The sequence below is a fragment of the Mus caroli genome, chromosome 18 (genome assembly GCF_900094665.2).
Source record: "Mus caroli chromosome 18, CAROLI_EIJ_v1.1, whole genome shotgun sequence".
In the NCBI taxonomy this organism is placed as follows: Eukaryota; Metazoa; Chordata; class Mammalia; order Rodentia; family Muridae; genus Mus; species Mus caroli.
Genome location: NC_034587.1, coordinates 73,706,229 through 73,731,830, shown reverse-complemented (window position 1 = coordinate 73,731,830; position 25,602 = coordinate 73,706,229). Strand labels below are relative to the sequence as shown.

The 25,602-nt window shown below is 48.3% G+C and overlaps 1 protein-coding gene across 2 annotated transcripts in view; it reads right to left on the bottom strand.

Annotated features, from left to right (window-relative positions):
* The window catches only part of Loxhd1 (lipoxygenase homology domains 1), a 101,273-nt gene that overhangs the window by 52,722 nt on the left and 22,949 nt on the right, over nucleotides 1–25,602 (bottom strand). The window contains exons 8-17 of one of the 2 annotated variants that reach the window (XM_021150699.1): nucleotides 24,611–24,807; nucleotides 21,436–21,628; nucleotides 18,896–19,056; nucleotides 15,739–16,213; nucleotides 15,152–15,306; nucleotides 12,977–13,110; nucleotides 7,536–7,702; nucleotides 6,460–6,564; nucleotides 4,215–4,343; nucleotides 2,982–3,146 (exon numbers count right to left, since the gene is read on the bottom strand). In XM_021150699.1, coding sequence (XP_021006358.1) covers nucleotides 2,982–3,146; nucleotides 4,215–4,343; nucleotides 6,460–6,564; nucleotides 7,536–7,702; nucleotides 12,977–13,110; nucleotides 15,152–15,306; nucleotides 15,739–16,213; nucleotides 18,896–19,056; nucleotides 21,436–21,628; nucleotides 24,611–24,807 — 1,881 coding nt within the window. Of the gene's footprint in view, nucleotides 1–2,981; nucleotides 3,147–4,214; nucleotides 4,344–6,459; nucleotides 6,565–7,535; nucleotides 7,704–12,976; nucleotides 13,111–15,151; nucleotides 15,307–15,738; nucleotides 16,214–18,895; nucleotides 19,057–21,435; nucleotides 21,629–24,610; nucleotides 24,808–25,602 lie in introns of those variants that run through there. The other variant, XM_021150700.1, reaches the window with a different exon arrangement.

The window sequence follows — 25,602 nt, the reverse complement described above, 5'->3', positions numbered from 1 at the left end:
AAGAAGAAGAAGAAGAAGAAGAAGAAGAAGAAGAAGAAGAAGAAGAAGAAGAAGAAGAAGAAGAAGAAGAAGAAGAAAGAAGAAGAAGAAGAAGAAAGAAGAAGAAGGAGGAGGAGGAGGAGGAGGAGGAAGAAAGAGGAGAAGGAGGAGGAGGAGGAAGAAAGAGGAGAAGGAGGAGGAGGAGGAAGAGGAGAGGGGTTCTCTAGGGTCTATTCAGTAGCTACAGGACTGTCTACCCTTTAAGGAGAGTTGGCACATCAGAGCTGTTGGCAAGCAACTTCCTAGTGCAGCTGCCCCATGACAAGAGACCTACGTGTCTCCATTCGAGTCTTCTCTCCAGGAGCTCTCTGAGGGACTATTAAAAATTCCTCAGTTTCTCTTGGGACTGTCTGTAGGGTGGGTCTAATTCACACCTTACACCAAGGTTTGAAACTGTTCATCTAAAACAACGGTGCCAACTACTGGGTTCATTAACAGGTTATAAAAGGTTAGTAAGCAGTCAGCAGTATTCTGAACAGAGACGAAGACTGCGTACCACACAGAGTGAAGTAACTTTTGTGACATTTGGCATACATGTATATGAATAAATATTCTCATTATGGGTTGCTGGAGAGAGAGAGAGAGAGAGAGAGAGAGAGAGAGAGAGAGAGAGAGAGAGATTGGGAAGAGGGCTTAGTTAATATGGTGTCTGTCATGCAAGCAAGGATGAGGATCTGAATTTGGATTCCCAGGACCCACATAAAAAGCTAGGCACTGTGTCACATGCCTGTAACCCCAGCATTGGGGGCTAAAACAGAGATGGGTGGATCCCTAAAATTAATGAGAGCTTCAGGCTTAGTGAGAAACTCGATCTTGAAAAATAAGAGGTACAAAGCAATTGAGGAGACACCCAACATTGTCTGAACTTAACATGCAGCCACATATGTGTACACACTCCTTACACTATCAAGTACATACACCACACCATACACATAATATATCATGTACATTACTAAAGAACAGGAGAGAAGGAAGGAGAAGAGGAAGGAAGGAAGGAAGGAAGGAAGGAAGGAAGGAAGGAAGGAAGGAAGGAAGGAAGGAAGGAAGGAAGGAAGGAAAGAAGTTAAAACCCCAAAGGAGTCCACAAGCAAATACGCCTTATTTTGTGCTCTTGGATCTCAAAGGGGGCCATCCATTTTAAGAGCTGCCTGCTCTTAGGGGACCCCAACCTTCTCCAAATGAGGAACTCTCTCCAGTGTTCTAGAAAGGATTCCCTGAAGAAGTACGGACATATCCATGCCGGCGGTGGTGCCGATCTCACCCACTGGGAACTTGTCATGTGCCAGACTGAGTACTATACCCTGGGCAGCACTATAACCCCCAGGGTGCCAATGAAGAGGTATGGTGCCCATTTCACCAGAGGAGAAAGCCGCAAGCTGCAGAGGGAAGTGACTTGTCCTGAGTCACATGGTGGAACCTGAGCTCAAACTTAGTCTGACTCCAGAACTACATAGTCTACTTCTGGGATCAACTGGAGGAAATTACTTCTGCCTACCCACAAGCCACAGGGTGAGGTAGTTCATGGACACTTTTCTAGACCCCAGACTGAAACAGCTGGAGAGCTGTTTTCTATTGTCTCTGGGAATGTGGCTTCTTGGTGCCCCAGAGCTCCTTGTCTGTGGGTTCCCTCCTCCCAGAGACTCTCCAGAAGTGGGTTTGATCTGGTCCCTTCCTCTTTGCTAGGGCTTTTCAGTTCTTTCCCCACCCCACACTCATTTTTTTAAAAAAAAAAAGCGAATGCAAGTCTAAGATTCACCGGCTATGTTAGGATGATTTGCCATTTCATATAAAAGACCTGAGCATCTGTTGTTGCCTGTAAGGATCCTGGAACCAATTCCCAAATATACAGGGAGACACTGTGGACTCAGTCAGACTATGCAAAGTCTCAAACTGGTGAGATACAAAACATGGTCTGTTTAGGTGCAGGAAGGGGAATGGGTGTCCTGCACGCAGGACTCAGTCGATCCTCCTGTAAGTGGTGAGTGTTGGTTCAGTCTGACCTGCACTTTGGGCAGTTCCTGGGACAAGGGCTAGGTCCAAGCCTTGACTAGAGGAAAGATCCTTTCAGTTTAGTTTCTGGACCAGAAAATACACTGATGACCTCTTGGTTCTAACTTTGACTGATCATCCAAACTGTTCAATTCTGAGCAGTTCAGGAAAAAAAAAATTTTTTAGTAGCGTTCATTATTTAGCTAGAAAAATAAATTGACTGTTTTGTGTGGGTTTCAGATTTCAGCAAATTCTGACAGATTTTTCACAGTTCAGCTGATTTCAGTTTGAGTGTTAGCACGTAGCAGGACTTACGCGCACAAGAACATCAGGTGTGAACATTTTCATGACAGGGATTACCCACCTTCCCGGGAAGGGAGTATTTACCCTCAAGTTCTCCCCTGACCCCCAACAGCAGAAAATCCCGGAGCAGAAATTTCTCTGGCATGGTAGAAGGTAAAGAGGATTGTGACAGGGTGGGTTATCACTCCTTGTGACCACAGGTTTAATGTTAGCCACTCCGCATCACTGGCTCTATTTTATAGATGAGAAAACTGAGTCCCAGAGAGGCCAGACTATATAATTCTCATCAGTAAGCATTGTGTAGAGTTTGGAATACATCTAGTATTATCCTTCTGGGGGTCCAAGGCTAGGCCCACAATATTCTCTCTCTGTCTCTGTCTCTCTGTCTCTCTGTCTCTCTGTCTCTCTCTCTCTTTCTCTCTCTCTCTCTCTCTCTCTCTCTCTCTCTCTCTCTCTCTCTCACACACACACACACACACACACACACACACACACACCCCAAGCTCAGGACATTTGAGGGAGGAACAAGAGAGTTGAACAGAATCTCCAAGGTGGGCTTGGCCCCGTGTCAACGGTGGAGAAGGATCTGGGGCTGAGTTAGGACAGCAGGTTATGGGGTGCCCCAGGTGCCTTTCCATGAGGGTTCCTACATGGTGTGTAAAGCCTTGTCTGAAGCTCTGCGTGGAAGAGATCCCTGACGATGCTGCCGTCGTCCTCATTCTTTGCCAGCCAGCGGCCACAGGGAAAGGTCATGCACTTCCCAAGAGATGGGGCATCCACCTCTACCCAGTCTACAAACCAGCCTGGGGCCTTGCCTGCAGATGGAGAGAGAGAGACAGAGCCCACTGAGAGCATGTACAGATACGGCTTCCTGGGAATGAGCTCAGAAACTCCCAGTTCCCTCCCCTCCTCCAGCTCCCAGAGCTCCACCAGTCTCGTGGCACCCTTCACTGACAGTGTTGTCAAGACAACACTTATTAAGATGTGCACAAGGCTAAAACTGCATCCCACTCCAGGCTGGACCAGCATCGGCAAAAGAGCAGCAGCAGGAGGTGGCTCCTGCCACTGCTGGTCTTGGAGAAGCACTGAGAGGAGGTAACAGGAGGGCAGGCAAGTCTGATCAAGAGAAGCAAGGATACTGTGGGGGTGGAGCAAGCTCCAGACAAGGAGCCCAGGGATGCACAGAAAGCCTGTGTCCACGAAGACATTCTCATCCCACCATGGTGCCTTGGAGAGGATGCTCACATTTCCTGGTTCTATTTGTGATGGACAAGAGCTGAAGCAACAAGCGTTCAGTTTAGGGAAGGAAATGAAGACCAGGAAGAGACCCTTGTTCTACAGTTCCAACAGTGCTGCTTCTAGGATATGGTTTCTTCCTCAAGCTAAGAAACAGATGTCTGAGGAACAGCAAAGAGTCCCACTTTACTGTGGAAAAAAATATGGACACCTCCTTTGTCTGGCTGCTTTGTCAGTGGGTTCTATGAAGGTGTGGCTGGCTCATTGGTCCCTAAACTGGGGGGGTCCCTAGGCTAGCAATTGTATACGGCCAAGGGACTTGAAAGATAAGCACACTCTCAGAACCCCTGAATCAAAGACACTGGGGTGGATCTAATTCATGTCCTAATATCCCCTCCCACTCTGAATGACGTCAATGCGCCATCAGGTTAGAGATCCATTGATCTCAGGATCTGGAGAAAGACTTCCAACATCACCTGTGTGCAACTCCCAGTGAAGATCAACAAGCCCAGAACCTGTGGCAGCCAGGGCTCGCCTGGGCAGGTGAAGTTCAGAAGCTGTGTCATCATGGAAAGCATGCAGTGCACAAGTGATTGGGCCATGGGCTCTGTAGCTCTAGTAGGGAACAGAAGGGAGGGAAACCAGACCTGTGTTGTCATGGCCGATCCTAACTTTCCAAAGGTCTCCCAGATCCAGCGTCTCCACAGTGAAGATTTCAATGCTGTCCCTTTCAAATTTGTCACTGTTGGTTTTGGAGGACTTCAGCAGGGTCATTCCTGCCAACCAGATAAGCCCATCATGACTGACTGGCTCTTAGACTGTCCCAAACTGCTCTCACGGCCCTCCTTTCTTCTTCCTAATAATGACCAACCTTCGGAACTCCCACCAAACCATCAAAGGTGCTGCACCTCCCTCAGAGTGGTGTGTGTGTGTGTGTGTGTGTGTGTGTGTGTGTGGTATATGCATGTGGTATGTGGTATGTTTGTGCGGTGTGTATGCATGTATGTATGTGTGGTATGTGTGTGTGGTATGTATGTGTGACATGTGTGTGGTGCGTATGTATGTATGTGTATGAGCTTTGTGTGTGTATGTGTATGGTATGTGATTTATGTGTGTGTGATATGCTTAGAAGTGTAGTATATATATATGTGTGGTAAAAGTATGTGTAGTGGATGTGGTATGTGTAATTGTGTAGTGTATGATATGTGTGTGTGTGGTATGTGTGTAGGTGTGGTGTGTATATGTATGGTACATTTATGTGGTGTATATGCATGTATGTGTGTATGTATATGTATGGTATGTGATGTGGGTGTGCGTGGTATGTGTGTATGTATGTGGTACATGTATGTGTATTATATGTTGGTATGTATGCATATATGTGTGCATGTGTATGGTATGTGATGTATGTGTGTGTATGTATATGTGGTATGTGTGTAGGGGTGGTGTGTATTTGTATGGTACATGTATATGAAATGTATGTGCTGTGTATGTCTAACTATTCTTTTATTGATATTTAAAAAACTCTCTCATGTATGCTTGCAATTCCTAGTCTGTATCTAAAGGAAAGTTTCCTCTGTGCTCATCCAGGAGACATCAGCAGGGTTTCCAGCCAATGTGGATTCTTGTGCAGTTCTCTGCATGAGGATAGAGCTAGTGACAGAGTCACCTACTCCACACTCACGGACCATCAGCAATCCCCTTGGGGATGTGACATGCAAATATTCTGGACACTAGCCTGGACTTACAACGAGAGAGCTTCAAGTGCCCTGACTGGCTATCCCAGACATGGAATTTGGGGCTGGCTGGGGTGTCAGCCTGAAATCTGAGGTGGACTCAGTCTTTGCCATTCCCTCCCACTTTCTTGGTATCATCCTGCCTTGAAGTCCCTTCACTTCAGCAGAAATTTCAGTCCAGTCCCTCCAGCAGAAAACCTTCTCACATAAGCATTCAGAGAGACAGACTTTGCTGAAAAACTGCTTAATGTCTATGACTTGATTTCCTCAGTCAGAAAGAGGTGACCTGGCACTTTCTCTGCAGAGCTACTGTGGGGTTTGAATGAGACTCCCATGCTGAGTGTTCAATACCAGGTCTAACAACAGAAAGCCCAGGGGGACATAAGGGCAGAGGTCAGAGCCCCTTACTTCCCTTGAACATGACTCAGGAGCCATCATTCATTATACGCCACTTGCTTTATTTAACCTACTAACTAATAGTGACAATTGATATTTATTGATTGCCACTTTGACCTCCAAATTTTAAGTGTTCTGTGTCATAAAACTTAGAGCCCTGGAAGACACATAAAGCTTTATCTCTGTCTTACAAAATGGGGGAAACTAAGGCACAGAACGGATAGGCAACATGCTCTCCTGACACAGCCTGGAATGGAGATTTGAACCAGTCAGACAGGCTGTAGAACCATGCTCTGCATTAACACAGCTCACAGCCAGGGACAAGGGTTTGCTCATTCCTTAGTGGTGCCTGGCAGAGGGCTTTGAGCTAATGCATGAAGATCAATTGAAGGATTGTCTCCTCTGTAGACTTGGTCATAGTGGCTGGGAGAGGATTGGGTGGGAGGAGACAACAGTAAATTGAAGGTGCCACCTTCCCTGAGGTCCTGCGCAGCCGCTGGAGTGACTGAGACACTCTCTGAAGACTTTATAGGTGGGACTCTGGAACCCCAGGGCTGAGCTTTAGTGAACTTGAACTAGTCTTTCCTTCCAAGAGATTACTGAGGTAAGATAGGGCAAGGGCTACAAGAGCAGGCTATCAACAGAGGAACTGCCTTTGTCTCCTGGGGCCCAATACTGTGTTCGTCGGTGAGAGAGGTGTGGAATAGAGTTTATAGACTCGGGGTCACCTTCCGCTAAGTCCACCAGGGTGCTTCTCTCTTACCGTTGTTATCTTGCGTGCCAAAGAGCGTGATGAAGACATTGGCATCTGTGCCTGCATTCTTCTTGTCCCCAGTCTTTATGGTCACGGAAAATGTGGTAGATTTATCTGCCCGGAGGAGAGGACAGAGAGGGGAGCTGTAGGTTACCTGGGGGATCCAAGAAGAGGAAGGACAGGCTACTTGGTCCTACCACTGTGGCCCTGTCACTCCAGTTCCTCCCCTGCATCAGTCCTATACTTGTGAGCCCTGTGGTTAGCAACAAATATGTCTTCACATGGTCAGTTCTGCACATTGCTTTCCTTGGGGTGCTGTTAGCTCTAGAAACTCCTCAATGGAGAAATGACCCTGCCCTGGTTCCTACAGGAAGCCCTGTTGGTCTACAGAGGTAGCACATGGTCAAGGAAACATAAGGTAGGGCTGGGTGTCAGAAGTCCACCGCCAGGAGCTCTACTTAGACCTCTCCAGCCTGGGTGGGGCTTCATGGAATGAAGATAGGTATCATGGGTCTCTTGCCAGATATTGCTATTTTTTCCCCTTAGAAATATGCCTTGGGAGCCTAAAAATGTTCCTGGAGGGAGGACAAAAGATAAGCCAGAGCTAGGTCAATCATTCTGTTTCTGAATAGCTCAATTCATAGCTGTGGATGGACCTCTTTATTCCAAGTCGTAGGTGAGATGAGGAACATGCCCCACCCTCATCCCCAACCTCTACAATCTCTCCATGAAGGGAGGAGAGGGCAGGGCAGCTACAGTATCGAGGAGGAGGTGCCCAGAGCCCATAAGTAGGGAAGGGGGAAGAGTTCAGAGGAAGGAAAGGGAAAGGGAGATGGGAGGAACGAGGAGGAGGAAGAGGGAGAGGAGGAGGAGGTGGAAGAAGAGGAGGAGGAAGAAGAAGATGAGGAAGAGGGGGAGGGGAGGGGAGGAGAAGAGGAGGAAGAAGAGGAGGAGGAAGAGGGGCAGGAAGAAGAGAAGACAGAGGAAGAGGGGGAAAAGAAAGAGGAGGTGGAAGAGGAGGTAGAGGAGGAAGGAGAAGAAGGAAAAATGAGATAATGGACAGAATCATCTCTAATATAAGAAACCTTTTTGTTCCAGAGCCAGGTTGTCAAGGGGGTTATTGTCACCCTGCCCCCCGCCCTCCTCATCTTCACTGGGTAGCACGTAGGACTCGTCCACTGGCAGCAGCTCCCTGGACAGCTGGCCATCATCCTCCTCAACTGCTAACCAGCGCTGGCATGGGAAGTAGTACCTGCGAAGTAGGGTAAGGAAGATTGGCATATCTCTTTGGAAAGACCTCATAAGAGAGCTGAAACAGGCTGAGAGTGAGGGCCCCCCAGGGGCTGCGACTCCCCTACCTGCCTGCCCCACACGGCATTGTGCCCCCATTCTGCCTGGTCTAAAAATTATACCCACATGTTGATAAATACTAAACCCAGAGACACTCCCAGTCTGTGATACACTGGGTGGAAAATATAGAGAGGAGCTTATGCGGCAGTTACCACACCCTTCTTGGGCAGTCTGAGTCCAGCTTCTCTGGCACAGTCCTGCACAGGGAAGGCACTCTACAACCATGCATGGAATCTGTGAACTTTGACGGCATAGACCAGGCATGCTTATGGCAGATGCAGAGTGTGTCATGCTTATGGCAGATGCAGAGTGTGTCATGCTTATGGCAGATGCAGAGTGTGTCTAGGGAGCAGAAAATGACATCCTAGCCATCAAGGGAGAGGATGTCCATGAAGACTTCTCAATGGAAAAGCGGTACCCAGCATGAGGGGGTGGGGGATGGAGAGGGAGATGGACCGGGAGAGAGGAGACGGGTTACTAAGGACTCATGTCTACAGTCAACTCTCTATCTCCTGAGGACGGCTCAGCTAATCTTTGTATGATCTTGAACGAATTCTTCTCTAGGATCACCAGATTTAGTCAGTGGAGAGCCAGGACTTCCAGTCACACTTGAATTTTGCACATACAATGGTTTGTGTTTTTGTGTGACTCCCCTCTGACATCTGGAACATGCTCGTGGGGCTAAGGCTCTGTTCTCTGTAGGAATTTTCTAATTCAGCCACTGTTGCTCTTGCGTTTTCTTCCCTTCTCTTTCTTTTCCTCAGCTATGCTCCTGAAGGCTGTACACCAGCATCTAAGCTCCAAGGGTCTGAGACACAGCTCCTCTGCAAGCTGGGGGCCATTGCTGCCCGTCTGCATCTCTGCTCCTTGCCCTGATGTGAAAATGCCATTTGTAAACTAATCCAGTTCTGTGGTAGACAGTATTCTGGCAAAGTGTCTCTTCTTGTTGTCCATGTCCTCAGCACCTCCAAACGTTAGAGAAGCTGACCAGAGGGTGTGACGTCAGCCCCACACTCAACAGGCAAGGAAGGCCATTTTATAACGATAGACTGGGAGGGCAAGAGGCACTGGGCTGTGGTGACTTGGAGTAGACAGCCATGAGAGTAGTGCTTTGGTGGGCAAATGTGCACTGCTTCTTAGGTTGTGAGTCAGGTGGTTACACTTTAACTCAGTCAAATAGCTCAAGAATAATAGGCTGCAGTTCTAAATTATGGGAGAGAGAGGTAGGGCGAGGGAGAGAGGTGGGTTGTGGCAGAGACAATGAGAGCCAACTAGGGTGAGGATAGAGGCAGAGACAGAGATACTCAGAAAGAAAGAGCCTAGGAGGTAAAGGGGTGGGGGTAGAAACCAGGAAGGAAGATTCATCCCTCCCACAAGCGCCCGCTGAGAACACGCAGCACTGAGGAGTGAATGGCTTTGCGCAGCTCCATTGTCCCTGAGACACCTGCAGCAGGATGCTGAAGGCCACCGCTCTCTCACAGCTGCGGCACCAGCCAGCACGTATCCCCTTGGAACCTGCTTCCAACAGGCAGAAGCAGATCTGAGCTGGAGCTAGGCCAGGGTTGGATGTTTATCCCTCCTCCCCTGGGGCCGGTGATCACACATGGAAGTCCAGGGGGACTGTACCTAGTGACCCTTCCATGCTCCCACAGGAGTAATTATATCCAGCTCAAACAGGTCTCTGGACCCAGAAGATGTAACAGGCAGGAACTTGTAAGGAATAAAGGAGAGGGGCAAGCAGGCACACCACACAGCTTAGACCAGAGTGGGGCAGGAAAGAGCTCCAGGCTGAGTGGGTAGGACGTTCACTTGCAATCGAAGCTTGGGACCTGTTTAAAACACACAACACACAACACACAACACACAACACACACACACACCTTACTTGAAAGTAAAAATTGACTGAGAAGATTGCACAGTCAAGCATTAAGTGTAAATAGCTAGCAAGGACTGATGGAACAAAACCTGTCATCCCAGCTACAAGAGAGGCTGAGCTAGGAAGATCAGAAGTTCAAGGCCAGCTTAGGTAACTTAGTGAGACTCTGCTTCAAATTAAAAGCAAATTAAGGCTAAGTATATAGCTTGATAGACAGTGAATGCCCCCCAAATAAATAAGGAAATGAATATAGATGGTATTTCTCACTTTATTTTGTATAAATAATGGATGCTGCTGCTGCTGCTGGCAATAACCCCAGTCTAGAGCTCAGAAGTCTGAACTTAGCTATCTCTCGGCCTAGCTCTCTTCTAGATACTGAGAAACCAAAGCCACAGTTGTAACCACGAGGAGGTCACTTCTTACGTGTGTCACTGTGGGAAAATGATAACAACTACGTAGATCAGATAAAAAGGGATCCAGAGACAAGAACACAGAGGACATGCCAGGTATCCGTGAGGCCTTGACAGCTAGACAGAGACCTGCCTAAACACAGGGAGAGGGAGCTCGGGGGTGGGGTGGGGGATGCCAAGAAGGGAGAATCACTAATGTAAAGGCTCCAGGAATAACAAGAGCTGAGCAAAGCAGAGGTGGGGGCAGAACAGTCTCGGGTTAGGATCGAGAACTAGGAGAGAAGATGGAGAGACTATATAAGCCAGGTAGGACATGCTATCCATCCTATAGAAGACAGGAACCTCTATATGGTTTTGGAGCAGAGGCCTGAAGAATTTCAGTCTGGGTGAATCAGGAGGTTGTGGCCAGAGGGATGAAGTGGTGGCATGTCACCACAGACTCAGACTCATGCTCTTCTGAGCCAAGAGTCACCACATTCTGCTAGCAGACTGGGGGTAGGTGTGAGATAGAGAGGGGTCCAGGAAAACCAGTTGGAAGGGAGGTTGCTACCATACCGGGGAGGAATAAGGTCAACGTTCTCTGACCTTCTGATCACTGGGCATTCCCCACCCCCACCCTGTAAAGGCTGAGAGTTCACAGGGAAGACCTTGGGGCCCCTTGGGGCCAGCAGTGCCTCGCCAGGAGATCTGCTGTGCTGATTCTGTCTTCTGGACTTCTGTGAATTTCTCTGTGTTCTCCAAGAGTAAGTTGTGCTCAGTGTCAGCGTGAAGGCTGTTGAAGCCAGCTCGTTACGGAAGAGAGCATCTTGTTAACTCAGCACAGACCAGTGAGACACACACACACACACATATATATATATATATATATATATATATATATATATATATATATATATATATATATATATATATATATATAGAGAGAGAGAGAGAGAGAGAGAGAGAGAGGGACAGGAAGGACAGAGAGATGAGGAAGGAAAGGAAGGACAAACAAAGGACCAAGGAGAGAACTTCCTTTACAAGAGCGACAGAAGGACACGCTGCCTGGACAGAGACTTAACCAGATTCCTGTAGCCTATCAGAGGAGAAAATTGTTGCAAATTATTGAAATGCAGAAAGGAACAGTTGGACAAGAGAGGGAAAGTACCTGGGGGGGTGGCACTTTAATTTCTAAATATACCGTTCTCCACACACTCATTTAATGGCAGAATAATCAAACTCTCAGGAGTAGATTTTTTTAAAAAATCACTTAATGTCTTGATTTGAAAAAAAAAAAAGGTAAAGGTAGTTAATAGTTTTAAAGGACCATGAAATAGGACAAGTGCTGACAGATATTCAAATAGATCACAAAGCTACGGTAATTTTTAAATTGTTGGGCTGGACCTGAAATGTCAAATCAACAGATGAGAGAAGCTAATGGGACGGAACAGGAGGGGAAGCTGGGTCCTGACTCCTTCCAACCTGTGTCTCTCTCTCTCTCTCTCTCTCTCTCTCTCTCTCTCTCTCTCTCTCTCTCTCTCTCTCGGCAGCACACTGGCCTTGCCCAGCTGAAAAACCTTGCCCTTTGCCTAAGTAGGGTGGCGTCACTAAGCCAATTTGTTAGAAGAGGAAATGACAGCCCGAGTTTGGCAGAGGATCCACCCGGGTCAGGACCCTGTGTCTCATCACAAGACCGTTTTGGCAACCAGAATACAGAGCTGTCTGTGAGGTGTGCTTCAGGTCCTCTTCCAGTGACCAGGTAGGGTCTGGGGGGAACTAGGATCAGTTATCCCTCTCCTGTATGGAGCTTAGCACAAGAGGATGTGTGATCCAAGACACAACAGGCTGCAGCCCAAGAAATTTATAGAACAAATATGTATCTATTAAGTGCTGACTAAATCTCATAGACTGTCAGACCCTTGGCAGACCTGATACCATTCCAGAGCTGGCATGCTTTCCTCTACGCCACTCAACTCCACATGGAGAAGCCCCTCATCCAAGAGGCGGTGTGACCTAGTGGTAGGAACACAACGCAGCACACATCAGTGGTCTGGATGTCAGGTCTGGCTCTGACACCAGCTGATTCTAGGGCAAGGGCTTCTTCATCTATGGGGAAGACCAAATACCCTCTTCCCAGGCTAGGTCAGAGGGTGGCTCTGAGTCTCCAACAGGTACCAGTCCTGCCCACCATCCACTTACATACATCAAGTTAACCAGAGATTTTCATCAAGTGGTTGAGAAGAAGTCGAAAGAACAGTAGCATTTTGGGGCATGAAACTCAAATTTCATTGTCCACAAAGGAAGTTCGACTAGCACGCTGCTCCCCATTTCAGTGTCATTCAAAGCTGCTGTTTCTGTTAGTTTTCTTGTGAAACGGGGTCTCACTATGTAGCTCAGGCTGGCCTGGAACTCACTATGTAGACCAGGCTGACCCTGAACTCACTGACATCGGTCTGTGTCTGCCTTCCAAGTGCTGGGATTAAAGTGTGCGACAGGACATTCAGTTAAAGCTACATTTGTTCTTTCCTAGTACGGTGCCTTCTCCAGAGGCCAGATGCTGTTCAGAACTGGAGATGTTTTCTGTGTGGCCCTTTAAGAAAACATTTCTGCTCTCTGGCCCTCAGAACACTAAGTCTAAGTACTCTAGGTTGATTTCTCCATGGAGAGTGGTAGGTGAAATGAGATGCTGAAGTGGGTGTTCTAGACGACTTTATTTGACAGGGCAGGAGCTTCTGGGAGGGAGGGAAGAGATGCAAGGCTCCCACAGACTCCTCTATGGTCAAACTCATCCTGGCCTCAGCCAACCCACCCCCACCCTCAGACATCACTTCCGAATACCTAGTCCTCTCTCCAGGACAAGTCTATCACCAAGTCATATCTCTGACTCTTCCTTCCCTCAAATCCCACTCACGTGGTCTCGTTATTCATGTCGGTGATGTCTACTCTGTCCAGGAACCAGCCTGGCCTGTTGCCCGTGTTATCATGGCGAATCCGAATCTTGGTAAGAGCCCCCAGGTCAATGGCATAGATGGTGAAGGTATCTGTCTAGGAATAGAGAAATTATGGCTCAGACAGGCAACACATGTCCTTGCCTTCAGCTCTAGTCTCTCAAGCACTCAGAGGAAGACCACAGAACCCAGAGCAGCCAGAGCTGGGGCGTGGAGAATTCGGCTCCTCCGTCTGGTGTTTGCACCATACTTCTGGTTTTTTTTGTTTTGTTTTTTTTTTTTTTTTTTGAGATCTGCATGTAGCTTAGATTAGTCTTGCATGTGTCCTCCTGTCTCTACCCCCTAAATGCTAAGATTACTGATGTATACTGATGTATACTACTGTGCCCAGCTTTTGCATTATAACCTGGGGCCTATGAACGCACCTTCTCACTTGCGGTGTATCAAAGAAAGTAGTGAAAGGACAAAGACAGGGACCTCGAGAGAGGCACAGGAGAAGACGAGTGAGCTGATTTCCCATTGGTTGTTTTTGTTGTTATTGTTGCGTATTCCTGGCTGTCCCTAGAACTAGCTCTGTAGACCAGGTTGGCCTTGAACTCACAGATCGAGATCCACCTATCTTTGCCTCCTGATTGCTGGGATTAAAGGTGTGTGCCACCACCCCCACCCCCACTGGGCTTCACATTTGTGATGAGTATGTATGTGTGGGGAGGAGCCCAATGAGACCCTTGTTCTCAGTGTATACAGGACTTTGTGTTGAGCACCTGCTGTGAACAGGCCTGAGTAAATGCAAGCAGGCTGACAGGAAGGATTTGGCTCTGCTCTTCCCTTAGGTGGAAGAGGAGTGGAGTGTGAGCCATACACAGTCTGGGGATATCACCATCGCATCAGAGGAAGAAGACAGAACAGAGACTCGGTGTGTGAATGGTGCCTCCTGGATACACTGTTGAAAAACTCTTCATTTTGAAAGACTTTAAACCTGCAGAAAACCTTCAGAAATAGATATGATCATGGCCTGCCTTCTCTGCCTTCTCTTAGATGCTACCCTACATGCAATGTTAGCTGGATTCCTCCTCCTCCTCCACCTCCTCCTCCTTCTCTTCTTCTTTCTCTCTCTCTCTCTCTCTCTCTCTNCTCTCTCTCTCTCTCTCTCTCTCTCTCTCTCTCTCTCTCTCTCTCTCTCTCTCTCTCTCCCTCTCTCTCCTTCCCCCTTCTCTGTGTCTCTGTCTTTCTCTTTCTTTCTCTCTCTGTCTTTCTCTCTCTTTCTCTTTCTGTCTTTCTTTCTCTGTCTTTCTCTCTCTGTCTCTCTCCGTCTCTGTCTCTCTCTCTCTTTCGTTCTTACTTTATTTTTTCTGGATCAGTTTAAAGTAGCTGGAAGATACTATGATCCTTCACCTCTAACTAGTTCAATGTGGATACATAATAACAAAGACATGCTCTCTTAGCATCGTGCAATGATCAAACTTGTTGATCTTTCAACTCTTTCAAGGTTATGCCAAGAATCTTGCTGTCCCTGGCACACAGCTAAACTGTACTGTCCAAATTGAGTCGTGTCTGTCCACCAAACCTCCCAAAGTGCCATCTCTTTGTTTTGTGAGACAGAGTCTCACTTTATAGTCAATGCTGGCCTCAAACTCTGGGGCTGGAGAAATGGCTCCGCAGTTAAGAACATTTGCCCATCTTCTAGAAGACTAAAATTGACTCCTAGCTCTCACACGGTCATTTACAGTGTCTATAACTCCAGTCCCAGGGAATCTAAAGCCCTCTTCTGACCTTTGTAGGGACTGCATGGATTTGGTGCACAGACATACACACAGGCAAAACACCTATACACACAAGTATAAAGAAAACTAGTTTTAAAACCTTCTCAGCTCACTTGATGTCTAAATACAATATTCTCTGGATGAACTTAAAGACCAGTTAGCCTATGGGATTCCCTTGCAAAAATCTGCTTGTAGTTTTAACATTACTCTGCAAAATGGCAGTGCTTACAGAACAGTAGCTGCAGACAGACCTCACCAGACTGAACATAGCACTTTATTAGACACAGCAAACACGATGCTGGCCGAGGTGGATTCGGGCAAAATGTCCCACCTCTGGCTCTCCCCCACCCAAGAGCCAGAGAGCTCTCACTCTACCTGGCCCTGCTCAAACTTGTTGGACTTGTCTGATTTCTTCAGGGGCCGCTCCCCTGTGTCCCCATACTCTTCACCGTAGATGGTCAGGTAGACGTTGGCATCGGTGCCAGCCTTGGGCACGTTCCCTGTGATCACTTGGACCTCATAGGTGTTGGCTGGAGACACAGAAAGATACAGCATTGAGAACATGGGACAGAGCTGTGGGCCTGGCCCTTGGACCCAGGTGGGTTCTGGAAGTCAGGAGGCTCTACAGCTGCTCCACGGCAGCCTTCCCTCCTCCCACGCAAGACTTGTCTTTGCTATGAAATCGAGAGCCAACGGGCCTCCCGCCTTACCCCCACATCTGGCTTCAACAAGGTGTGTGAGAGCTCCTCCCAAAGCCAATGGTGTTCCCCTTAAAAGGCTTAGCTCCAAACAGATGGGGACAATGGTCACTTTCCGGGTGCAGGTCAGGAAAGCTATTTATGAACCACACTGGGGTCCCACCTACTCAGTCTCTACCTAAGGGACATTGAATCACCCTGCCCCACCTCCCAGTCCCTTTAAGGGGAAATATAGCCCCTTGGGTTTTTTTTTTCCAGGCTTACGTTCAGGACCAGACTGGCCAGCCGGAACCAATTCCACAACAAGTTCATTGTCTTCCTTGCCCCGGGCCAGCCAGCGGTTAACGTCGAACTTGTACTGCACAATCACCTCCTGCATCCCTGGCCCATACTCCTCTTCCTCCTCCTCCTCCTCTGACTCCTCCTCTTCTTCTTCCTCAGATGAGGACTCCTCTGAGGAGGACTCTTCTTCCTCATCCCCCTCCTCCTCCTCATCGCTGCCTTTCTTCTTTTTCTTCTTCTTTCTCTGCAGCTTAGCCTTCAGCCTCTCCTTCTTCAGCAGCTGCCGCAGCTTGTCCTTCTCCTTCTTCTTCCTGGCCTCCTCCTCCGGGGTCAGGTTCTCCTCCTGCACCACCAGGTGCCGCAGCCACACTGTGTCCACAAACCAGCTGGGCCCGAAGCCCTCGCCTGTGTGTCCCAGTCGGATCTTGTAGATCTCACCCACGTCCACGGCTTCCAGCTGTGCAAAGTGCAGGCAGCAGCTGACATGGCTCCTGCCATCCTCCCCGCCTCCCCCATGAAGCCAGTGCTGAGCTGCTGTATAGAGAGGTCTCCCACTATGCCCAGCTCTTCCCCGGGGTTAAGGAAAATACTTCCTTCTAACTTTGATGGAGTCAACCTCCGTGCTTTGTCTTTTGCCCTTACTCATTGCTCACACAGCTCCCTCGTTGTACAGGGAGTGTCTTCTTACCCCCAACCCCAACTTGCTCATAGTCTCAGGCCTCATTATTACCTTAAAAACACACAGACAGAGCCAGGCAGTGGTGGCCCACACCTTAAATCCCAGCACTCCGGAGGCAGAAGCAGGAAGATCTCTGGGAGTTCAAGGCCAGCCTGGTCTACAAAGTGAATTCCTTGGCAGCCAGGGCTACATAAAGAAACCCTGTCTTGAAAAACAAACAAACAAACAAACAAAAAACCCAACCAAACAGAAATATCAGACAGTATCTTCCTGTGTTCTCTTTACAAATGTATCCACTATTAGGAAAGATATCATTTTGCCAATAAGTAAAGAAATGTTTCCTTTTTTATGTAACAAATAAACAAAATTGTCACCCATTTCCTCAGAGGTCTCCATCCTTCCTGGTCTCCTGGGTTTACCAGACTCTTGAGCTCCAAAGGGCTGGACTTGGCTGGATCTGGTCCTATCCTGCCATCCTGGGGATCTAGAGCTGTGTTGTGGTTTGACTACAAAATGTTCCCCAAGGGCTCTTGCTCTGAACCCCCAGGCTCCAGCTGGTGGCACTGTCTTGTGAAACCACGAAGAGACTGAGTTGCTAGCCATGGACCTCAGGTTTTACCGCCTGGCCTCATTCCCTGCTGCTCTCTACTTCGACACTGTAGATACCATGTGACCAGCCACCTCACTCTTCTACCTTGCTATAATGGACGCTATCAGTAAACATGAGCTGAAATAAACCCGTTTGTCCCTAAGTTGATTTGTTTTTTCCAATTATTTTGTCACAGTGATGAGAAACTAATGAGCTATGAGTTCCCTTTAAGGACAAAGACCACCATTATGAGTGTTTTCCCACAGGCCTAGTGCACGGTGGCTCTTCAGCCTCACAGCGTCATGGTGTCATGAGTCCCACGTCCTCAGGAAGAGGGGGTTGAGGCTCAGACTTTGTGGGGAGCCTAACCTGAAATCCTCTCTGTCTGACTCTCCTGTGACCTTGATATTGAACCTGTCTTCACATTAGACTCTTTTCAAAGTTCCAGTCCCACCAGTTATCCCACCTGAGTGCCAAGCATCTGAGGCCCAAGGCTGTGCTCTAGCTACTCAGTGTCCTGCACTGTTGTTCCTGACCTTGATGAGAACAAAGCTCCCCCAGCCTCGTATTCAGGAAACCACCATGGAGCTAACCTGCCTTCATAAGGAAGCCATCAAGCAAGATGGTGCCCAGGGCCTAAGTAAAGCAGACTTTTGCTTTCTTTGTTGCTTAGGGGATGGGAACTGTGCACTGTTCAATTATGTTTCTATGAGCGCTCACAGTTTCCCAGTTGCACATCTGACACTGACTCTTTTATTGCTATGGGGACAGCAATGCCAGGCAGGCAGTGACTATGAAGCTGGGTTACACTGATGAGGAAGCTAATGAGGCCCTAAAAGGTTGAGTACATCAGTGTGGGCCTGCCAGTAGTGTATGAGGACACATGACCCAGTGAAGACCCTGTACCTGTAATGTTCCAGACATTTGTGACCCCCCCCCCCATCTGGGGCCCAAGTCAGCTGGCACCTTTCCTGAGTACCAGAAACGGCTCTCCACTGAATAATACCAAGGTGTTTATGGTACAAAGGCACACATGGAGTACTCAGCGTGATCATGTTTCCTCTACACACATGTCTGCAGATGCACACATATGGGCTTGTACACCTATATACATATGCATGCTTTCATGTCCAGCATAAGCTCGTGGCCTCTGCATCCTCCTCCCTTAACCACAACGAACTCACGTTTACATCATCTTTCCCTCTTAGCTAAACACTTGCAATGTGAACAGAAGAAGCCCAAAGACATTTAAAAATGCACTAGCAGACCCTGCCACCTCTCAGGGGCCTGACTGCGAAATATGGACTGATCATTAGCCTGGGAGACGTTCAGCATCAGAGCCATAGACAAGGAGTAAGCAGAGAGACCCAGCCAGCCCTGGTGCCATCGCTGGTGGAATAAGAAGTAGTCACTGCGGACTCAAGTGCATTGCAATCACTGACTGAACTTCCAAGAGAAAGGTGCCTCAGAGAACACACCCCACTTCCAAGTGAATTGATTGGCTGGCTTGGGGTGTGGATGAGACAGCACTTTCCCTTAAAGATCACCAGCTAATTCAAGTGTGAGACAAGGAAGGGCTTCTAGACATTTCAGGCCCTAAAACTCAGGTCCAAGAAAGACGTTACCATTCAAGGGCACATGGTGGAACAGGGACAAACACCCATGCTTTCTCTTTTCCAGTTCAAAACTCTACAGTCTGCTCATCGCTTCCAAGAGTCCCTCGGGAGCACAAGGCAATTTTAGTTCCATCCATCCTCCAGGAGGCATCTCCCAGGCTGGGAGGAGGCAGCCTATTGTCCAGTGGACGCACCGTGCCACCTTAGCGACTGCTCGTTCTCTGTTGGCACCTGCATTGCCTACCTCCCACACACCTGGAAAATGTCCTTGGACCCCCGATCAAACACTTTGGAACGGCTGCAGAGGAAGAGGACTTCGGTCTTGCCTTCTTCCCCGTAGATCTGCACGAAGACTCGGGAAGTGGTGCCAGCGCCACCCACATCCCCCGTCCAAATCTCAATCTCGTAGTGGACCACTGGTGGACAAGGGAGAGATGGGGAAGTTAGTGATAACAGGAAGGATAGCAGCAAGCACTTCCCCAGCCTTTCCCACATGTGCTTCCTAAGCCCATCCCCCATGCCCGATCCCTCCCTGGTATCATCTTATCGGACCCTCCCAACACAAGGAGCCGATGTTTTGCTGATGGACAAGCTTAGGCTTAGAGGAATTGAGTAGGTTGAGAAACTGGCGGACCTATGCAATCAGACTGTTGTATCTAGACATCCATTACAGCACATGTGTTCTCAGAGACCAGGAACGAAGGGACTTCGTGCACCAGCTGGTACTCTCTATTGTCTGACTGCATGCTAGAGTTGGAGTGTTTATTCCCTCTGTATTGGAATCTAATTGCTATTGTAAGCTTTAAGAAGCTTGAAGAAGTGATCCTGCCATAAGGGCTCAGCCATTCTGTCTGAGGTCGAGAGTGCCCTCGGTGTTTTTTCTGTTCCTATCTACCATGTTAGAATGTATCCAGAAGGCTCTCACCAGATATGAGAACACTGGGACTGAACTTCTCAGCGTATAGAACTGAAAGCCAATTACTGTAAAACTGTAAGCTTATGTTCATTTATATTATGTAGTCTATAATCCTATACACCACCATAGCATAATACTGATAGCACATTATAGGGTCAAAAAATAAATTAAATTATAAAGTCACTGATGCTGGTAAGATACCACAGGGCAGGAAGAATCAAAAGCTGTATTTATTTTCCTTCATTAAATAAAGGACAAGAGGCTGGAATGACAGTGCTCATTTAAATAGAAGCACCTTCCAGACGATACCAACACATGCCCTGATTAGAAAAAAACATGCGTATTTCGAAAGGATATTTCTCAAAATATTAGAGGGTGGTGGAAACATGGTATTGGTAGATAGCAATGGAGGGTACTGCACACAGAGTATGTGTGTCTCCCTAAAAGACTGGCACCATGTTGTCTATGGATGTGACTACTCTAGGACAGGATCAGGATTTCTTTTCAGGTAAAAGAAGTCCTATGTGTGTGTGTATGTTTGTGTGTGTGTGTGTCTGTGTGCGTGTCTGTGAGTGTCTGTCTGCCTGTTTGTGTGCCTGTGAGTGTGTGTGTCTCATGTGTGTATGTGTTGTCTGTTTCTGTTTGTGTGCGTGTGTTTGTGTGCCTGTCTGTGAGTGTCTGTGTGTTTTTGTGTGCCTGTCTGTGAGTATCTCTCTGTCTGTGTGTGTTTGTGTGCCAGTCTGTGAGTGTGTATTTGTGCGTGCCTGTCTCTGTGTTCTGTGTGTGTGTGTCTGTCAGTCTGTCAGTCAGTCAGTCTGTCTGTCTGTCTGTCTCTGTGTCTCTGTATGTATGCATCTGTGTGTGTGTGTGTGTTTGTGTACATGTCTGTGAGGGTGTGCCTGTCTGGTGAGTGTGTGCGTATATGTGTGTGTGCCTGTCTGTGTGTGTGTGTGTGTGTATATGTGTCCACACGCATGCGCACATGTGCACCCATGTGTGCGTGTACATGGAGTGCCATCCTCTACGAATCTCCACTTTGGTTTTTCAAGACTTGGTCTTTCTCCAAACCTTTAGCTTATCAACTTAGCTAGTTGACTACCTGGCCAGTGAGCTCCAAGAATCCTCTTACCTCCTGTCTCCCTGACCCACTGGAGCGGCAGGTACCTACCACCAAACCTAGCGTTTTAGTAAGTGTTGGGGATCCTGACACAGGTGGCTATATTTTTTCAGCAAGCACAGCACATTCTGACTGAGGGAGAGCCACCTCAGCTTCGAGTTGCTCTTGAAGAGAATTCCTGTGGAAGAGGAAGGCTGTGGCAAGAGAGCTGTGAGCAGCCGCTCTCAGGAGAGAGGTGGGCATACAGTGGCCACAGGAAAATGAGCCGGTCCACCATCTTCTCCCACCTCTAAACCTTTAGAAGCCTCTGGCCTACCATGAGGGAGGACTCATATAGACACTGGAGGACTTCTGAAACAAGTCCTCCTGACTTTCAGCTCCTCACAAAAACCTACTCACAGGGACACAGGCCTGTGTTAACCTATCTGCTTGCCATACAGCTACCTGCTCCATTCTCGAGTTTCCCCTTCTCTACTAGGCAGTCTGTTCCTCTCTCACAAGGACAAGGCTTTGGCCTGTTTTTGTTAACAGCTGTCTTCACAGAGTCCACAGTAGGACTGGCTGGGGGAACCTCCCTGCAACCCCTCCTTCCTCTGATTCCATCACCCTCTCCCTCCCCCTCCCCCATTAGACAGGGAACCACGCTCCACGCCAAAGCCTAACCTGGCACTGCCGAAGCCCCACCCAGAGCCGAAGCCCCACCCAGAGCCGAAGCCCCACCCAGAGCCGAAGCACCTCCCACCCACCCTGCCTCTTCCATACATTTCTGGATCTCCACCACCTCGCTGGGATAAAGCTCCACCTCCAGACGCCCATCAGCCTGGTTCTTATCCAGCCACCGGTTAGCCGGGAAGGTGTACTGCTTGCCTTGGCGGGGCACACGGATCTGGACGCTGCCCAGGAACCAGCCTGCATGCATGCCCGTGCTGTCGTGCCCAATCACCAGCCTGTTGATCTGGAAGAAAACCCCAGGAAGGGTGTGTGAACAGCAGTGTGCAGAGATACTACTCAAGCCTCCACCTCTGTCTCTCTGAGTACTGGTGTAAAAAATCTCCCCTCAGCTGGGGCCTTCAGCTCCTTAGGAGAAAGATGTCGGGCTGGTGAGATGGCTCAGTGGGTAAGAGCACCCGACTGCTCTTCCAAAGGTCCAGAGTTCAAATCCCAGCAACCACATGGTGGCTAACAACCATCCGTAACGAGATCTGGCGCCCTCTTCTGGAGTGTCTGAAGACAGCTACAGTGTACTTACATATAATAAATAAATAAATTTTAAAAAAAAAAAAAAAAAAAAAAAAAGATGTGACCAAGCTCATCTCCACAATCAGGAACCTGGGGGCCAGCCTACCTAGGTGGTTTTTTCCTGCCAAGGACACCAACCCCTCCTTTCTAATCCGACTCACTTCCAATGTCAGAGACAGAAGCAAATAGCAGGCAGAGTTGGCAAGGACTTTGAAGTCTGTTAAGTACTTAAAGATGAGGAACAGAGAAGTGTCTGTGAGCCTGGGAACAGTTACTGCTTTCCTTCGGCTTGGTTTGAAGCAATACAGCATTGTGTGCATTTCTGCATCACTTCCTTCTCATCCCCCTCCTACAGGGTAAGAGAGTTTGCAGACAACCTCTCTGGACTTGGTGGTTCTGCACCTAATCCTTCCTTTACTCTTGGACCCAAGGAACATTATTCCCTGTCCATTAGCTATCTATATTCACTTGCTTGGCTCTTTGACATAGCAACGTCTTTGCCTGTAGGCAACAGGAATGAGGGCTCACACAGTCCGTTTGTATGTGGAGCTGATCTCTCTGGGTTTGAACTGCTTTCGTTTGTGTGGAAATGTTAACACAAACAGGGTAATTTTAACATTAAAAGGGATTAGCAGATCGCCTCTGGGAACTCTTGCAGCCTCTTGAGTTTTTCTCAGTAATGCTTTAGAGGGTGACAACTAACCTTGTCTGGTACCCACAGTCCACATTTAGAAAATTGTCCACTCAATCCCTGGTTTCTGCTTTCCCATATACTAAGTGCCTCTTTTGCAGTTGTTGATGAAACACGGACGCAGCTGAGTGTGTGGAGCTCAAGGCTCTGAAACTGCTCAGAGAAAACCTAAGTTTATAAAACCTGAGAGCCCTCAAATGCCTGCCCAGGCACAGAGGACAGCGCCATTGTTTCTCCGGGGCTGTCAGAGTTCCAGGATGAGGAAGAGTAAGGACAAGGGAGGGTGTCTGTTAGCTGACATGACTGGGGGTTCCCTAAGGTCAGGGACTGTCAGTTATACACCACCTTGGACTGGAGGGGAATACTGAGCCCTGGCTACAAGCATGTGGGTGCTATAACACGCACAATGCTAATAATTCCAATGGCATCCCCATCATTCAGAAAGAGAACACTGGTGAGAAGCATAAATAACTTGCATGTAGCAAGTCAGTGGAAATTCGAGCGCCACCTCCCGCCCCCGCCCCTGCCAAGTTCTTGGCCTGTAGTATTCACTGAGGGAGTTTCCCCAACATGAGGACAAGTCTCCACAGCCTTCTCCCCTCAACCCCCTCCCCTCACACAAGGGAACAAAATTTTCATTCCACAGTCATTGATGCAGCTTACAATGTAAATACATTAGACGTTCATTACCCTCAAGGGGTAAGTGACTGCCACGAGGTCTTTCCCTAGAGTGCAGGTTGGTGAGAAAAGAGTTCCAGAGCACCGGAAAGAGGCCGAGGGGGAAGCCCACAGGAGAGGAAGCACAGGGATGGTGAGGTTGCAAAGGGAGCACCCCACCCCAATGCTCATCAGTGCAACACAATCCTAGTTCAGACAAAGCTGAAGGTGCCCCAGTGCTCCCCAGTGCTCCCTAGTGCTCCCTAGTGCTCCCTAGTGCTCCCTAGTACTCCCTAGTGCTCTGGGTCTTTCATTTAAGCCTGTTTCTCCAGGTGGCGTCAAGACAGAGTCCCACCTGGTCCAGACCCTGATCAGGCTATTTCTTCACTGAGTGTCATCAACCTTGGCCTATAAAGACTTAAACATAACACTAGCAGAGGTTAAGTGGCCCAAGGCCACATTCCTAGGATGGCCCTCAGCCCTTACCTGAGAGAACCCAAATGCTGTCAGAACCCAAATGCTGTCAGAACAATTGACTATTGGTTCCTGTCAGGCTGAGCTTTCCGCCTAGCTTCTGGCTTTGGGATCTGGGAGGGGGAGAAACCTAATTCTGGCAGGTGCCAGTTAGCAAACTCAGATGTGATTCCCATCATCCAACCCCTTCCTAAGCTCTTCTCACTACCCAAACGTTGTGATGCTCCTGTAGACTGTCCTCCTACTGCCCCCCAAATCCCCTGTTAACCTCAGTGCAACTCAGTTGGATGCAGTTCACTCTGGCCTCTTTCCTCTTTTGCAGTAGTCCATCACTGATGAGTCTGCCTTCCCAGCTAGTGACCAACTTGCTCAGATCACCTACAGAAAGGCCACATGGAACCTTGAGAGACAAAGGTTCTAGAGCCCCATTTCTCAAGGCAGCATGCCTCAGGAGTGCCCATCAAGTATGCACTTCTGAACACAGTTCAGAGGCACACTCAAATCTGGAGCTAAGAAATATTTGTATTCCTTCTTTTAGTCCTTTCTTCTCTCCTTTCCCTCCCTGAATCCAGTGCCTCCTCCTGTAGTATCCATGCTCCATATACACTAATCCTGGCAAAGAGGTAAAAATGTTGTGGGGGGTGGGGTGGGTAAAGATACTAAAAATGTGCATTACAATCCCAAAGAGGTTCTAGAAGCACAACTACTGCTCACATATCTGCAGCTGCTCTGGCCATGGGGGAAATGAAAAACCTCATAACAATCCATCAGTGTATGGTTCTTGTCCTTAAAATGGGCTCATCATGTGCAGGTGTGAGTGTGTGTGTGAACACACATGGGTCAATGTAGGAACCTGATTCTAGGATGGACACTTACGGTTCCAATGTTCAGCGTCTCCAGAGTAAACTCATCTACCCGGCCACGTTCAAAGTAGTCTTTGAGGTTGTTGTCGGAGACAAGAAGAACCTGCTTGATGGTGTCAGACTTCTCTCCATAGAGCTTGATGTACACCCGAGAATCTGTGCTGGCCCCAGAGACATCCCCAGTCTTCACGCTGATGTGATAACGGAAATCTGAACAGGCCAACGTAGAGAGAGAAGGGGAAGTTAGTGCAGGCTGTACAAGGACTGTTGGAAAAGAGGGGGCAATCTTCAGCCAGGGAACACCCAGGCTATGAGTCAGGACCCTGGAGTCTGGAACCTGGGTCTTGTTGCTGGGAGTAGAGGTTCCCTCCATCTCTGCTGGAACCCCCTCATCTATAAAACCAGGGCCCCTCCTCTTCCTGTCCTATGAGGGATGAATTTACTGAGAGTAGGAAAGTAAATTTTAGACAAGAGCACAAACATTATCAGAGATTCCAAGCATCTCCGGAAACCCCCTGATGCAGCTTCTGATCACCAAAGGCAACAGAGCTCTCCAGTATTTATCACGTTGGGTACACAGTCTATGGTGTTACTGTAAGTACTCTCAGCCAAGCCTTGCAAGCAAGGAATGCAAAGCTGCAAAGGTCAGGTGTTTGACACCAGATGGTGACAATGATGTCATCCAGGAGTTAAACCTTGCTAGGCAGTTAAAGCTACTCCCTCCCCTAATAGGATACCATGTAATGCCTCCTCTTGAGGTTTGTTGCAGGGCTCAGATGAGCTACAGCCTGGAAACATGCAGAGCTGCATTGTTGGGATTCTGGGGGTGTGTTTCTTTTAAATTTTATCTAAGGCTCACGATCAAAACATGGCATTTGAACACATATCACTAGTAAGGAGACCTTCAGGGCTCCAGAACAATCCCCAGCATTTGAAAGGCCTCATTCAACAGTCCCTTCGAAATGCATCTATGCCCCAAAGCAGGGCTCTCTGTACATGGTGTCA